The sequence below is a fragment of the Babylonia areolata genome, chromosome 25 (assembly GCF_041734735.1).
Source record: "Babylonia areolata isolate BAREFJ2019XMU chromosome 25, ASM4173473v1, whole genome shotgun sequence".
NCBI lineage: Eukaryota > Metazoa > Mollusca > Gastropoda > Neogastropoda > Buccinidae > Babylonia > Babylonia areolata.
The window spans coordinates 26,049,979-26,067,478 of NC_134900.1; the positions used below are offsets into that span (position 1 = coordinate 26,049,979).

The 17,500-nt window shown below is 44.5% G+C and overlaps 1 protein-coding gene across 2 annotated transcripts in view; it reads right to left on the reverse strand.

The window, feature by feature from the left end:
- LOC143299717 (protein Wnt-5b-like) overlaps positions 1–17,500 on the reverse strand; it is a 176,700-nt gene that overhangs the window by 74,036 nt on the left and 85,164 nt on the right. For both annotated transcript variants that reach the window (XM_076613091.1, XM_076613092.1), the window contains exon 4: positions 6,354–6,613. In XM_076613091.1, coding sequence (XP_076469206.1) covers positions 6,354–6,613 — 260 coding nt within the window. The remainder of the gene's footprint in view (positions 1–6,353; positions 6,614–17,500) is intronic.

The following is a 17,500-nucleotide window of genomic DNA, read 5'->3' on the forward strand; positions in this document are numbered from 1 at the left end:
CCCACCGAACGCTGACATGGATTACAGGATCTTTAACGTGCGTATTTGATCTTCTGCTTGCATATACACACGAAAGGGGTTCAGGCACTAGCAGGTCTGCACATATGTTGACCTGGGAGATCGTAAAAATCTCCACCCTTTACCCACCAGGTGCCGTCACCGTTATTCGAACCCGGGACCCTCAGATTGACAGTCCAACGCTTTAACCACTCGGCTATTGCGCCCGTCGGGATGACCTCAAATCACGCTTTTTAGCCAGTTGTTATTGTGATACGCTCCTTCCTTCTTGCCACCCACCCCTTGCCACCTTACCACGATGAAAAAAATAAAATAAAATAAAACAATAGAAATTAAATCAAATTATTCAAATTAAATTGAATTTAATCAGATAAAATTGATGGTATGAAAATGGCAGTAACAAGACTACTTGCTGAGTTGTTTACATAAAATAAGGAGGCAGTACATTGAAGTCATCATCAGCGTGTGCTCACGTTGAACCATTAGTGCATACTGTGATGTATTGGGCTGCTAGAAATGAAAAGAACAATGGGGCAAGGAGAGTTAAAAGGATTAAAACAATAATAAAGAGAAGTGACTCTCTCCGCTTACAAGGTATACAACTTCAAGTCGATGCTGCTTATGCCACCGATTCAGCGGTAGCACAGGTAAATAAAAGGTATATTTATAGGAACAAACCGAGACACATTCCCAGAAGGGAACTGGTTGTTTAGTTGTTAGTTTTTTTCTTATGTAGCTTTTTTATGGAGAGCGAGGAGAAGCTTATGTTTCTTTTTTTTTATATTTAAATTTCGTTCTTTTAAATTCAATCATTTACGAACCAACCGCTTGTTTCCCCGGTTTATCATAAATTTTCTGTAGTCCAATGCATGCTTCAAAGTACTTTTTTTTGGGGGGTTTTTGTTTTTCAGTTTCGTTTTGTCGAAATTTCACCTATGGTCAGTTTCAAATTTCTAGCGGTGATGAGATCCGCCACAAACTTAGGAAGTACATGTATATCAGGGCAGGACTTTGTATAGGACGTAGTGGTAAGTTTAACTCACTCAGTACGGCCAGTCCTCTCTTCTCCTCTACACAGACCCCTCGGATGTCCAATGGGTGTCTGAATGACCCAACCTTTAGCTTCCGTCGTCAGAACTGTGGTATTCTTTGTCAACATTCACCTCTTCAGTATAACAGCCTTCCGCTTGCAATATTTTGATGATGGTAACTGGGGTGAAACGCTGGTAACGTCGTCTCTTTCGCCGTTCGTATGGAGAGTTAATGGCCTGTTAACGATCTGCCAAGGTCAAATTGCTCGTGGCTGTGGTCTGGTGTGTGGTCGAGGCGTTGGTCCTGTTGTATAAGATTTTCTTGTCCTGTTTATATAATATAACTGTGGTGTAGTGTGTGGCACGTTCCAACACAAATATACTGATGAAACAACACCGAGGGACTATTGTCAACCGGCCGCTGTCCCGACACATCATTACAATGTCCTGGCAACTGCCCTGACCGCTGGGGACGGGGGTGGAGGTGGGGGTGGGGGGATCTGAAACTGAACGCCATGTAAGTAAAATAAGGAGAAGCGCCGCAATCTAAACATCCCCGATCAAGATCCCTTGTTTTCTTTTCATTTCAACACAAACTGGGCCACTCCTGCCTGTCAACAGTTTTACCCGGCCACTAACACCCCGCGCGCACCTAAAGCCCCCGATACACGACACGGCTCATTCCGTCCGTGAAGATCAGGTGAGCCCGTGTGTTATGGGATTTAATGTTCTTACTGAACTAAATGGAGAGGGTGGGGTGGGAGGCTGGGGGAGGGGGCCGGATGGGGGGGTGGGGGGGGGGCGGCGTCTTTTCACTGGTACAAGTTGGATAATATTAACAATAATAATAATGATGATAATGATGTAACGCAGAGTTGGTCATTATTTAGAACTCTGCACGCTCTCCGTTAAGAGGGCTATGTTCTCAAATACATATTAAAGAAATTGTCCATACCTTCTGAGTCCAGATCCCTGCCAAGACTGGTGAAGGGATTAAAATAAACTAACATAATTCTGCTGTTTGTATTGCATTAACCACTTATATCTAAAACAAAACAAAAAAAGATTTTTAAAAAGAATATATATATATATATATATATATATATATATATATATATATAAACAAACGAGAATGTCATCGACATTCTAACACACAACTGCTTCTAGCAGCTCTGTGCGCTTTCCACGCGACCGTCCTGTCGTCACATGCAAAATTAAAATGGAACGATTATAAAAAGATAATTATTTAAGAGTATGCTTCACATGATTCCGCTTGTTTAACTCATTGGTTTTGATGTTTACTGCTGTATTACGGTCCTTGAAAGAATAAAATTTGTTTAAAAAAAACAACTGGAAGTATCTCGTGTCCGTTCGTAGAACACCCTACCAAAAAAATACAATAAAAAAAGAATGAATAAATAAATAGATAAAAAAAAAAATAAAAAAAAAAATGGAACAAAAAAACGTCCCCTGGGTTCGTCATAGTTCAGTCACTGTAGAACCACCAGCAGTAGAGTAGCAAGCAGTTAGTAAGTAAGTAAGTAAATAAGTAAGTATGTCATACAACGAGATCGAAACCAGCGATCTTTTTCCCTTTTGGCTAGCACAGCGTGAAGGCTTACCTACCTCCACCACACGCCTACAGGTCCAAGGCAAAAGAGCCGACTCTTTAAGGGCCGTAACAACGTTTTTGCCCATCTCCCCCCAATGAAAACAGGCTTCAAGTGCCTGGTTCCTCCTTCCCCTACAACTATCGCCATAGCACTTCACCTCAAGTGTGTGTGTTTTCTTCCCCCCCCCCCTCCTCCCCAGCTCGTCGCTTTGTATCAAAGCGGGCAAGTTAAATTTACCGGCGAAAAAGCGATTGTCTGGATAATAGGGGCCGATGGAGCTAACCAACAGACTTACAGGCAGGCAAAATAAAGGGTCCGAGACATTAGCTCAGAGAGTGTGTGTGTGTGTGTGTGTGTGTGTGTGTGTCCGTGGTGTGTGTGTGGTGTGTGGTGTGTGTGTGTGTGTGTGTGTGTGTGTGTGTGTGTGTGTGTATGGATGGATGGAGGGGAGACTTTTTGACGGTAGGGCTGTATAAACAAAGTGGGACCGATTAACAGGGGAGGGGTGGGGGAGGGAAGAAGCTGAATGAAAGACCGAAAGTTTTTATATATATATATAAAAAAAAAGAAAATTAAAAAAAGGTACAGAAAGTGTGAGTGGTAATGGTGTTGGTAGTGGTGGCGCAGCATTCTCCCGTAGGAAGCGTTAATCGCTTGTTATGGCTTTGCCTGCCCTTATACGAGAATCAACCCCGCTCTTTACTACCAGATTCCCTCAATGGGAAGGCTGGGCATTTTCGGCATTGGGGCGGCTCAAAAACCTGCTGAAGCGTCAAAGCCGCCAGACTTTTCCAGACCTGCCAAGTGGTTTCTCCCCGTGCGCGCCTTAGCGGCTACTAATCGTTTTGGGGGAGTTGGCCTTGTATTGTTTTGGCGACAACCCGGCCGCCAACTCTTGCTTTTCTTCCCAGCAAAGTTGTTGAGGCCAACCATCAAATCGTCCGAATCAAATCGGACTGACGGTAATCTTTCGGAACACACGCAGGGGGTGGGGTGTGTGTGTGTGTGTGAGGGGGGTGGGGTGGATTGGGGCGCGGGGGAGGTAGGAGGGGAGGAAGGAAGAGAGCGAGGGAGAGAGAGAGACAGAGACAGAGAGATAGATAGAGAGAGAGAGATAGAGAGAGAGAGAGATAGAGAGAAAATTGCGAAATGTTTCACAACACACGGTCTATAAAATAGAAAGGTGAGTAAAGAGGATAGAGTGTGCTGAGAGATGGGGGTGGGGGTGGGGGTAGGAGGGAGGGAGACAGAGACTGACAGAGAGAGAGAGACAGAGAGCGATACTGGGACGAGAGAAGGAGACAAAAATGCGTTACAAAACCAGACTATGTTTGAAATGGGCTTCATAAAGAGAAACGTCGGGAATCAAATGTGAGGAATGTTGAGTTAAAGAGTAAACTGAGAAGAAAAATAACAGGGGCGAAATGGGTCTGGGAAAGAAAAAGACAAAGAAGGGGACGATTTTAATGACGGTTTCAATATGGCACTTTAATGAATGAAAAAGAAAGTAATAATAATAATAATAAAAACCTAATAAAAAGACTCAAGAAAAAAGTAAGTATTCTGAGTGACTGAGCGAGAGAGAGACAGACAGACAGGAGAAAAGTAAGAATAGAGAGAAACATGTCGCGGTGACAGACTGAACGGCGTTTGGGGGGTGGAATGGCGTCAGAAGAATGAGAGTGATGGAGACAGCGAGAAATATGGACTGAAATAAACAATGTGCTTCTGGGGAGGCGGTGGGGAAGGGGGTTGGGGGGGGGGGGGAGACAGAGAGACAGACAGAGAGACAGACAAAGACAAAAAGAGAGAGAGAGAAGAGAATTGGTGAAAAAAGCAAGGACAGCCCTGGACCCAACCCATCCTCAAGAACAGAGAAACCAGCATCACACGAAATTCACCCACAGGACCAAAAACACACCATCAATTACCCGAGCATGACAGATCCGTGTCTCCTTTGATGAGACAAGACAGGTTTTTCCTGACCGCTAAGAGAGGGAGAGAGAGGAGCAACTGTCTGACCGACTGACCACCACAAGTTAGCTCTGACTAGCCAACTACAAGGATGACTACACGGGCTTGTTGATGAGGACGATGATGATGACCACCGTAGTTTATATATATTTTTTTTTTTTTTTATATATATATATATATATATATGGATTGATATGGATACTTATATAGCGCCTATCCTCGGTCGGAGACCAAGCTCTAACCTAGTTAACCTTGTCAGTGACACGACCACAAGTTAGCTCTGACCAGCGAACTACAGAGATGACTACACAGACTTGATGACGATGACGCTGATGACTACCGTACTTAAACCTTGCGAGTGACACGTCTAGAGGTGGTCCTCATGGTTCATGAAATGGATGGCAAGGAGTGTTGCGACGTTTCAAAGAGGGCAGCTAGCTATTAACAAACTTATTTTCATGTATTGATAATGTGACAAATGACACCCTGCATTCCATTCCAGCCCTGACATAAGCCCTCTGTGGTGCTGGCTGGGCTGTTGACAACAAAAGATATACTCATCCACCCAAAACCCCACAACTTCATTATTGTAGTGTTTGGTGGTGGTGGGTTTTTTTTCTTCTTCTTCTCTCCCCCCCCCCCCCCCCCCCCCCCCCCCCCCCCCTAATCCCCACACGTCCACCCCCTCATCCATTCTCCGCACACGTGTATGCGTGTGCTGAAATGAATGAATGTGTGCGCGTCTGAATCATCTTGTAGGAAATGGGCAATAAAGCATCGAGGAGAGGAAGAGTATAGAAGGTGAGTGTGTGGGTGTGGAGAGACTAGAAAGAAATGGGGCGGATTGTATGTGGAATTAGCTGGTTCGACGACCTCCGTACAAAGAAAAAGGAGAAAGATGACCACCCCCTCACCCATTCTCCACACCCGCGTATTGTGTGTGCTGAAATGAATGAAGTGCGTATATGTCTGAATCATCTTGCAGGAAATAGACAATAAAGCAAAGTAAAAGGGTTTGTAAGGTGTGTGTGTGGATGTAACGAGAATAAAGAGACAGGGAGCTGTGTGTTGAATTAGCTGGTTAGCCAGGGAACGCGGAAGAAGAAGAAGAATTAGCTGGTTATACTTTCTTCGTACAAGAAAACAGAGAGACAGAAATGACAAGAAAACAAATGGCCTCCAAAAGAAAAATAAAAGCGAAAAAGAGAAATAGTAGGATTACAAACATAAAACAAAGGTATAAATGCTGAGATGGTTATTCATGCATACACAGGAACTGACAGAAACGTTTAAATTAAGGGAGGGGGAGAGGGGGTCGGACTCTTAACATCTCCAAGAAAATAAAAGCAATACAAATGTGTGAGAGAAAGAGAGGGTTAGAAGGGGGAAACAAAAGAGTGTAACAGACAATGCACAGATTGTGCGTTCCCGTTTTACACACATATTCGCGAACACAACTCTCACCCCTTTCTCCTCGTTTACACGCACGCACACACACACACACACACACACACACACACAGCATAAACACACACACACACCTACATACAACACAAACACACACATACGCGCGCGTGCATGCGCACACACACACACACACACACACACACCGCCACCCCACACAACACACCCACACCCACACACCTGCACACACACACACACACACACACACACACAAACCGACCCACACACACACACCCCAATTTACTTCACTCACCAATATTCAAAACGGGCCCGAACACGGACGAATCGCCGTCCACCGTGCTACAGTTCCAGCGCCGGAAGCGGAACTGCCACTGGCACTCGCCGATGCCCATCTGCGCGCCCCTCCCGATGGCGGGCATGTGGTCGTGGTAGAGCTGACAGAACTTGATCTGGCCCGGGGACAGCCCTTTCAGCTGCGTGCACATGGGGGCCGCACCGAGGATGAAGAGCTGAGGGTTCCGCCACGTGTCCAGACTGTGCATTCCCAGGTGCCTGCAAGTCCAGTCATCAGAGGTTCTACAGTCTAGTCCAGTCCATTGCATCGCCCGAAATAAAGTATTATCGACATTATCGTCGTCATCATTGATTGATTGGTATTGATATGGATACTTATACAGAGCCTATCCTCGGTCGGAGACCACACATCGCCTGAACAAAATGTCATCATCGTCATCAATAAATATTCCAATCAGTCAAGTCTGCATCATTTCTGATAAGTCTGCATATCATTTCATCAAGCGTCCAATCAGTTTGCACTGCCCGAACAAAGTGTCATTATCATCATCATAGTCGTCACCATCATCATTATCACCATCACAGGTTCCAGTCAGTCAACTCCATACATCCCTTAAACAAAGTGTCATCATCATCATCATCAACAGATATTCCTATCACCCAAATCCATACATCGCCTGTACAAACTGTCATCATCATTATCATCATCGTCCTCATCAAAAGTTACAATCAGTCAAGTCCATACGTCCCCGTAAACAAAGTGTCTCGTCGTCGTCGTCGTCGTCGTCGTCATCGTCATCAATAAATGTTCCAATCAGTCAAGTCCACACATCGCCTAATCAAAGTGTCATCGAAATCAAAGGTTCCAGTCAGGTTCAGGCATCATAAGAATAAAGCTTATTGCTCAACCATTATAGACCAACGTTGAGCACAGTGCACCATGGGTCATCTCAGAGCATAAGAAACTCAAATTACAGCCATCGTAGGTTGTGTATGAACGACTGAGGGAACGGATCGATTTTTACTGAAAATATCCAGTCCTAAGCCTGCTTGACATGAACTGAGCAAGTCTATTGCCCCAAAGGTCAAAGGGTGGCTGAATCTTTGTTACATTCGCATGAAGCATTCGCAACATGCTGAAGAGACTGGTTATCAGGATTTCCAATAGATTTTGTTGAGAACAACTTTTCGGGTTTTTGTTGTTGCTATAGCTGTTGTTTTGCTTTTTTGTTTTCCAATCAAGTGTCGATGTTCTTTAACACGCTTGAGTGAAAAATTAAAATCAAGGCTTGCTAAAACTATAGCCGAGCTGAAGATTGAAAGAATCAAAATATCCTAGTCAACAACAACACACGTCAATTCTTGCAGTACGCTGCGCAATAAAAGTGTTTGGGTCATCAAAGGAAACCCTAGGCTGAAAACTTGTTGACCTGACCAGACGAAATCACTAACGTCAAAAGCGAAGCACCACTGTCGTCAGAAGAGAACCCGGGTAAGTTTGTCTACAGGCACGGCGGGATCACCTCTGGCGCGTGGCTTTACGAACGCCAACAGTCACACGAAAAGCGACAGACTGAACACACGTGTGGCTGTGAAGATAAAGATGGGGAGTAATGGAAGAGAGGAGTCCGACAAACAAACAAGCGACATGAATGCATATATGAATGAGCAGATAGATACGTAAGTGAATAGATGAATGAATGAATAAATAAAAGAATAAAATGAATGAAAAAATAAATGAATAAACAAACAAATAAACAAATGAATGAATAAAACATTTGCGTGACAAAACCCTACAACACAAAGAGAACAAAAAGCAAGAGAGACAGGAAGGAAGAAAGAAAAAAAAGAGGGAGGGGAAAGGAAAAGCTGTATCAAAGATATCACGCCAGCACAGCGAAACTAATTGGCTTAAGTCGTAAGCAGTAAAATGAAAAACAGCACGGGCTTTTAAAACAGGTAGCCTACTAAGACAGAGCGAAAAAAAAAAATGGGCCTTTTGGATCTCAGCAGTGATCGTTTTAAATTCGTCCACTTCTTTACTACCTTCCTCAGAGGGTGGCGAGGACGGTGGTATCAAGAAACTCTTTGATGTCCGTACAATATAATTCTTTTAAGCACAGAACAGGTAAGACGAGCGCACTTGACCCTTCCACCATGAGGGGGGAGTTATAAAAAGTGGAAATACCACCAATGCAGAACACATGCATTCAAGACATATTTTTTTCTCCTCTTGCGTGATCTATGAAACAGCCACAGGCCTTTACTTTAGTGCAGGTGAAAATGAGACAGGCAAAGACAGACACAAAAAACGGTGAAATAGAGAGAGAGAGAGAGAGAGAGAGAGAGAGACAGACAGACAGACAGACAGACTGACAGACAGACAGAGACAGAGACACAGAGAGAGACAGAGACAGACAGACAGAGACAGGGACAGAGACACAGAGACGCACAGCGAGACAGAGGCAGACACACACAGAAATCGTCAAGCAACATGGGCGCTTTCATTTCTTTTACATGATATTCACACGTGATGAGAAGATTCGACACACCATCAAAAACATTCCAAATATTTAGCGTCTGACTGTGTAGCCAGCTCGAACATTTGGCCTTTCCAGAAACCAAAAAATCCAATACTTTCCTTGCACCTTTTTCTTGCTAAAAGATAAATACGCATGCATCAATCACGGGTACTTCTTTTCAATTTTGGTCAGTGCGGTATTGACGACAGCGCAGGTAAAGATCGACGAAAATGATATACCTGCCAATCAAAAAGAGAAGAGACAGAAATTTCTCTGATACTCAGAAAGAAATCATCCCCCTAGCCGGAAAAAAAATGTACGACAAACTAACCTCCCCCCCTCTCCCCCCCCCCCACACACACACCCCATCCCTCAAAAAAAAAAAAAAAAAAAAAAAAAAGCTACCTCTTTCCAACCATGTCAATATCTGACTAGGAATTTCTTGGCCATTTTTTTTTTTTTTACACTGACAGGACTGCTGAAACCGTATTTCAAAATTTCTTAAAAACATGAACACGCGAACGTGCACACACACACACACACACACACAGCATAACACAACACACTACATAACACAAAACACACACACACACACGAACAAACGCACGTGCACACGCGTGTGTCAAAGGCATTCAGACGGCCCCGGCAGATGGGTTAACAATACACAGCCCCTTGGCACAGTGTTAACAGTACGTGCGCTTGTTTCATTGTTCACGGCTGAACACGTGAGAAGGGAGTTAAGGATAGACTCCTTTCACTTCTCCCCCCCAACCCCCTCCCTCCCCCCTTACAAACGAGCTTATGACTTATGTTGCTACTTGGAAAACCATCTGCGTTCGGGTTCCTGCTTTTCTGATTACTACCCCCCACCCCTCCTCCACCCCTCACCCACTCCCCCCTCCCCAACTTACTCTCACCCCAGTCGCTTGTCTCGTGTTTATAGCTTGGGAGATGGACCCCAACATCTCTCTCTCTCTCTCTCAAACTGGGGCTCTGTAAATTGTGTGGGGCCGCAATGTGACAATGAGTGAATGAACGCAAGTGTTGTGAATGAAGGGTCAATGCAAAGTGTTAAGTGTGTTGTGATATGTCACATAATCGTCCCATCTACGTGACATATAGATCTCTACACACATACATGGGTGTGCTAAATGCGTGTGTATGATCGAGAGAGAGAGAGAGAGAGTGAGAGAGAGAGAGAGAGAGAGAGAGAAGAAACATGGCGAGAGAAGCGGAGAAATAGAAACAGAGCGAGAGAGACAAGAGACAGAGAAAGAGACAGAGACAGGGAGAAACAGAGACAAAGAGCAGACAAGACAACAGGGTTTTTTGTTGTTGTTCTTGGTGGTGGTGTTTTTGTTTCGAGAATAACAGATAAGCTATAATGTACAATTTTTAGCCAGTCCCCGGCTCAGGCTCCATAACAGAACATTCAAAACAAAAGCAAAAGTATGCAAGAGATAGAAACAGAGATACACAGAGAAAGAATGAGACAGAGACAGGGATAGAGACACAGAGAGAGAGAGGGGGGGGGGAGACAGAGAGAGAATGAGACAGACAGGCATAGAGACACAGAGAGAGAGAGGGGGGGGGGAGACAGAGAGAGAATGAGACAGACAGGGAGAGAAAGGGGGGGGGGGTAGACAGAGAGAGAGACAGGGAGAGAGCCAGAGAAAGTTAAGGGTAAAATGGATGGGCAAGAGGGAATAGCAACCCACCACTCAGAGAGACTGCAAAGACCTCCACGGCAACACGATGCCGTAAATCTGCGGGAACCATCGCCAGTCACTGACGGAAGCATACTGATAGCGGAAAAATAGGGGGAGAGAGGGTAGCAGGGGGGAAATGGCGGAAGGAAAGGAAGGTAGGGGAAGGGAGGGAGAGACAAAGAGAGGGAGGCAGAGAGAGAAAGAAACAGAGACAGACAGACATATAAAAAAGAAAAGAAAAGAAAAGAAAGAAAGACCCTGAAAGCAGATGGACTGACTTTTTAAAGAAAATCGTTCTGGCAAGATACCCTTTTATACCCCTTCACCCTGTTTCCCTCTTTAAATGCAGGGGGGACTGTTGATGGATGGGGCAGGGGAAATGGGTTCTCCTGAACTCTTCCTTCGAGACAGTGAAAATCTACGGACTATTATGCTTAACATCTCTGCTTTCTGTTCTTGTTGCTGTTGTTTTTTGCCTTTTTTTTCAGAAAGTTCATGGCATCTAAAAATGCTGAAATTATACTCGATCTTAAGGATTCAAACTCTCGACTGTTGGCTGCCGTTCTTTCTCTGTCTCTGGACCTTACAACTGGAATGAACTTCCTCTTTCACTTCGTCAAGTCTCCACACTCAGCTCTTTCAAGTCTGGCCTTAAAATCCTGCCTCTTCCTTGTCTTCAGTTTCTCCAGTTTTAGAGTTATGCATACGTGTGAATGACTGGTGCGAAAGCGCTTTGATTTGTCTATGCACAAGATTCAGCGCTATATAAATACCATTATTATTATTATTATTATGAAAACAACTGTTTTCCCTGAGAAATGTACAATGGGGTATCTTCCTTTCCTCTGTCTTGAACAGCGTAAAACATCACTCACCACCAACAGACAGTGCGAAAAACAATCAGTCAAACTCAAGGGAACCCTCTGGGGGGGTCAGACTCGGATCATTTAATGGGAGTCACTGGTTTAACAATTCAACTATAACAAACCACAGCGTGACGGGCGCAATAGCCGAGTGGTTAAAGCGTTGTTATTAACCATTTTACAAGTTCGTCCGTCTTATAAACGAAAAAGTACAGGGGAAGAAATGTGGATATTGTCGCACAATAACAAGATATTTTTTCACCAAGCCCTCGGATACAAAATCAAGGAAGTGTAGCATAAGAAAAAACGTAAATGGAGATTGGGAGTAGAGAGGGAGCGAGATGGAGACAGACAGATAGGGGTGTCAATAAATAGCACACATCATCATCATCATCATCACACACACACACACACACACACACACACACACACACACACACACACACACACACACACACACAGTATCAGTGTCAGTAGCTCAAGGAGGCGTCACTGCGTTCGGTCTAATTCATATATGCTACACCACATCTGCCAAGCAACACACACACACGGAACCGGTGACTGATCTGTTGCTGCCTCCCTCCCGTTACAGTGAGAGGCCTCCACGATTTTGTCTGTATTTCTTGTGTGTGTGTGTGTGTGTGTGTGTGTGTGTGTGTGTGTGTGTGTGTGATGAAGATGATGATGATGATGATGTGTGAGTGTGTGTCCCTTTCTCCTATCAGTGTTAAAATTGGTGCCGTTTGTTCACACCCCTTCAAAACACAAGGCTTACTAAATAACAGCCTTTTTTCTGTCCAGTCTGTACATAGGGTGGGGATGAGTATTAAAAATTGCTAGAAATAAATACGGAAAGTAAGCTATGAAGAGAGAGACAGACAGACAGAGACAGAGAGAGAAGGGAGGGGGGTCGGGGGATTGGGGGGGGGGGGCTACCAAGCCTACAAAAATCACAATCCATTTCTGTGGGAAATCGTTTCAATGAAATTTGACGGGGGAAATGACAGCTGAGGGAATCATCGAAGATTTCATTAATAAGGAAGCTCGACAAATGACTACTGTAATATTTATCATTCCAAACACTCATCTGATCATCCCCGCCTACGCTGACAGCCCATCAGGCAAAACCTGATTATACTCGGCCACAGACTCATCACACTGGAGACAGTTAACTAAATCAACTGTTAACCTGGTATTGGGTTCACGCAAAGGTCTAATAGCGAGGTTGGACTTGAAGAGAGACAGAGACAGAGATTGTCAACTTTCATAAGTTCCGTCAATATTAACACGAATGTGTTGTTTTTTCATACAAAAAAGGTGATTTTACCGCTAAACGGAATACAATAACTGCTATATAAAGCGAGCTATTCAAGAAGCTGAAAAAGGGGGGTACAGTTAAGGTTACGACGTATGCCTCAAAGATAAAACAATAAATAGATAACAGCCATAAAAAAATATATATATATATTAAAAAAAGGGAGAAAGGTACAGCCAACATCTTCATTTTTGCTGGTTATCTTTGATTTTTATGATTTCCAAATACAATGGAACCCGTTTGACATTAAAATAATGAACACGTCCAGACTGGGGGAATGAACAATTCATTTAGGGGGGGGAAAAAAAGTAGGAGAGAGATACGGAGGGTAGAGAGGTGAGGGATGGGGGTGGGGCGGCTCGACAGGAAGCGGTAGGGAAAGGGGGAAATGAGGATGAACAAAAGGGAAAAGTGACAAAACGTCGCCAATTTCCACCCCCCATTATCATCTCCTCTAACCTCCCCCTCCCCCCATTTTTTTTTTTTTTTACCTCGTCTCTCAAGTTCGCTTTTAATCAATGCACGAATAGTTGTAGTCAAGAAAAGTTTTCAAAATACATAAATAAACAAATGAATAAACGAATAGAATGACTAAGTGAATAAACAAACACATAAATAAATAAAAGCAGATCATAATTATGGACAATGGCATTTTGTCAAGTGAAAACTAGTGTCGCAGAAAGCAACAGCGATTCGGAGTAGTTGTTTTTTTCTTTTTTTCTTTTTTCTTACCTGCCCCAATCCCATTGTTCACGTTAACACCGAAAGCACGAAAAGTATGTAACTGTATTACTTCTCTCCTTCAAGTACGAAGGGAATGTGTAATGGAGAGATAAACGGTGTAAAATTTCACACCTGGGGTGTCTTGACATGAAGAAACGACGGGCGCAATAGCCGAATGGTAAAAGCGTTGGACTTTCAATCTGAGGGTCCCAGGTTCGAATCTCGGTAATCTTGATAGACATCAAACATCCACGCAGGAAAATCAGCCCCACAGCAGTCCTGTCCACTGGCGTGGAGCTCCAGTGAATGCACGACACGCTTGAAGTTAATGAATCCTCCACAATCTCCAAGCGTTGTTAATTAAGCCAGAGAGAGATCAGAGGTCGACTTGATTATGACAACAACAAAGCAAAGCAACCGTGCTCCTTGAAGAAATCAAAAACAGACAAAATGAAGCCAACCCTGTTAAGCACTATCCAACAGCTGGCACACTGTTCAATGAAAGGCAAAAGAGGAACCGTACACAGAAATCGAAGAACCGTACACAGAAATCACTATCACTGTCGCTGCTGGGACATGGACAGCAACAGAACACATAACGAAGGTGCACACACACACAGAGAAGCCAAAGCGGCGGACAGAACTCTGGGAATCCACGTCCATTTTCGTTGTGTGTTCACGTGCAACACGAGTAAAACGGAAGTCCGTTCACGTTGTAAACTTATGTGAGAGCCATCACTGGATACCGCTCACATGTCGTCCAGTTTGAAACATGTCCGACAAATGCAATAAGAGAGGTGGGGAATTTGCCAATGCAGAAAAAAAGAAAGAAAAAAAAAAGTCCACATCTTGCTGTGTAACATCCCACCCTAACCCTCCATACTCGTTCTCGTTTCATTCCAGTATGATGCACGTACTGCTGACAAAATTTTGCTTTTTTTCGGATTGCTATTGCCGGGTTGCGCCTGAGCGCAATTATTAACACACACACACACACACACACACACACAATTATATGCCCAGTGCAGTTTGACCTGCCCCGTTTAAGCGACGGTACTTATCTCGAGTACTTTCAGCTTCCGAGATCTGCGAACTGACTGAATAAAAGCATCCACCCGTCCACCCCCGCCCCCGAAAACGACTTTTTATAGTAATGCTATGTTTTACTGTCATCATTCTGTACCCGGAGTGACTGAGCCTGATCACGTGGCTCAGAATAAACTCGCGGAAAGATCCTTTCTGCTCAGTCAGCTCATGTTTCTACCAAGTCACGCCTGGGCTTCGCAGAACGCTGACGTCTCGATGCATCGATGACTAATTATTGATTTTTGTTGCTTTTCCCTCAGTAATTTGTTGACATCAGTTTGCAGGACACAGCAACTCACATTCTGCATCACTTTCACAGGCACTGACTCCATCGATTCAACACGACGATCCGCCACCTCCTTCTGATGCAACTAACCGTTACTTCCTCCAATAAAAGAACGCGATCGAGTTTTGTTTTCGTTTTTAAAACACACAACAACAACGTTTACTGCAAACAAAACCCTGTGGTTTCACCTCCGTCGCTCGCTCAATCAACCGATCTGTTTGACGACGAAAACATCGACGTGTGTATACTGTTTGCACGTGCGGTCAATCGAAGACTCGGCTTCGACTAAAAACTCTCTCTCTCGGTATACGTGGCCTTCAAGAAGAAGAAGAAGAAGAAAGGAAAGAAGAAAGAAAAAAAACAACAACAAAAAACCATGGACTGACAGCTGACGTTCCGCATGACGCCCCATCAGACACGGGCCCCTAAACAGCGCGAGCAGAGATCATGTCGGGATAAGTTTCACAAAGGTCACACAATTGTCGATTGGCTTTCGTCCGCTGCCTTACAGACATGACAAGAGCTGTCAGGAAGTTCTGTTCTGCTCAGATGGACGGCCGATAACATCCCCCGACCCCACACCCCCAGAGGAGACTCTTCCCCCAAGAGGGAGGGAGCGTGGGGGAGGGGGGAGGTATGGAAGGGGGGGGGGAGAAAGGAGCGGTGGTGGTAGTGGGTGGGAAAGGTTTGAGAGATCCGAGGGCAGTAGAAAGAAGAAGAAAAAGAGAATAAGACAAGTAAAATAAGACAATGCAACAAATATCGCCAAGGACGAAATGACCAATGACACAGGAGTGATGGAGAGAAGAACATGTAGTAAGAGAGAAACACACACACACACACACACACACACACACACTCGCAGAGAGAGAGAGAGAGAGAGAGAGAGAGAGAGAGAGAGAGAGAGAGGAAGACAGATGGACGACAAACAAGCAACCAATCAAAAAGAAAGAACGTCGGAAAGACAAAGAGAGACAGACAAACAGACAGAAAGAGAGAAAGGGACCAATAAAAAATATAATAATAATGAAAAGAAAACAATACTAATAAACTGATTTTAAAGAAGAAAAAAACAGAATAAGCGAGAAATAGGAATAATCAGAATGATAAATGCGCAGAAATAAGTCAAAACAGCAAAAAAAGAAAAAAAACAAAACGAAAAAAAAAAAAAAAACACGAGAAAGATACGTGAATAAAGAGGCAGAAAGAGGGGGAAATAAGACAGACACACAGACACACACATACACACACACATAGAGAGAGAGAGAGAGAGAGAGAGAGAGAGAGAGAGAGCGATGGCTAAATGCAAGACAGGCAAGACTGTTGGACCAAGACAAGCGAACGACCATCAAAACCCATTCCAACCGACACAACTGACGAAGTGAGGACCGTTCCAAACCACACACCTGATCAACGACCACTACAGAACCTTCAATCATCCTGACAATGGGAACGGAACACTGAACGCGCTGCCCCCCCCCCCCTCCCGCCCCTCCGAACCCCCCACGCTCCCAACCCCCGACCCCCACCCTACTGTCCCCACCCCCATCCCCCAACACACACCCCTCCCTCTCCCGCCCAGTTCCCCTCACGGATTTAGCCGACATGGATAAAATAATCATCAATTTCGTTTGAATTTTAACATTGTACGTGTATCTTGCCATTTGGGCGACGCAAACGGAAATTAGTGTGTGTGTGTGTGTGTGTGTGTGTGTGTGTGTGTGTGTGTGTGTGTGTGTGTGTTTGTCTGTGTCTGTGTGTGTGAATGTGTGTGTGTCTGTGTGTTTCGAACGTCAGTTCTTCTCTGCATATTGATTTGGAAGATGGTGTCACTGTAGGTATGATCAATCGACTCAATGCTCTTATTCCCGATTATTTATTTATTTATTTATCTATTTTTAGAAGAACGAAAAGGAAAGTTATCAATATGGTCTGACTATTCTGTGAGGAAGCCTCCTCCTCCGGCTCTGGCTATTGCTGGTTTCGCTCTGCAGGCTTGGTCTGAAAGAGAAAGAGCTTCTATTTGGAACAACAAATTCTGTGACTGACAGACTACCTATCTGAATATAGGATCTTGGTAAACTGTGAGCCACTTCCATCCCTCCCTCTTTGCTTTGGCGGGCTGCTGAGGAGAATGAGAAAGAGAGAGAGAGGGGGGGTGGGGGGGGGGGGAGAGAGGATGGGGGGGGAGGGGGAGGGGGAGGGGAGGTTCGGAGGTAGCGATGGAAGATGGGTGAGAGGGGAGGGGTGGTGGCAGGGACGGAGACAGGAACAGACTTCAAGAGCGAATCCTGCTGGTTGATGGTTGTGAAATAAAGAGAGATGGTGGGGAGGGGCGGTGGGTGGAAGGATGAGGGAGTCCAGTGGATGCGGAGAGAGAGAGAGAGAGAGAGAGAGAGAGAGACAGACAGACAGACAGACAGACAGACAGACAAACAGACGCAGTTGGTTTTATCAGAGACGCAGACATAATTGAATTATGTCAGACAGTCAAACTTTTCCATAGATATACGGTGGTTGCATTCTATTTGAACTGGTGTTAAGATAGAAAACCACACGCGCACACACACTCACACAAACACACACACATACAAGGACACACACACACACACACACACACACACACACACACACACACACA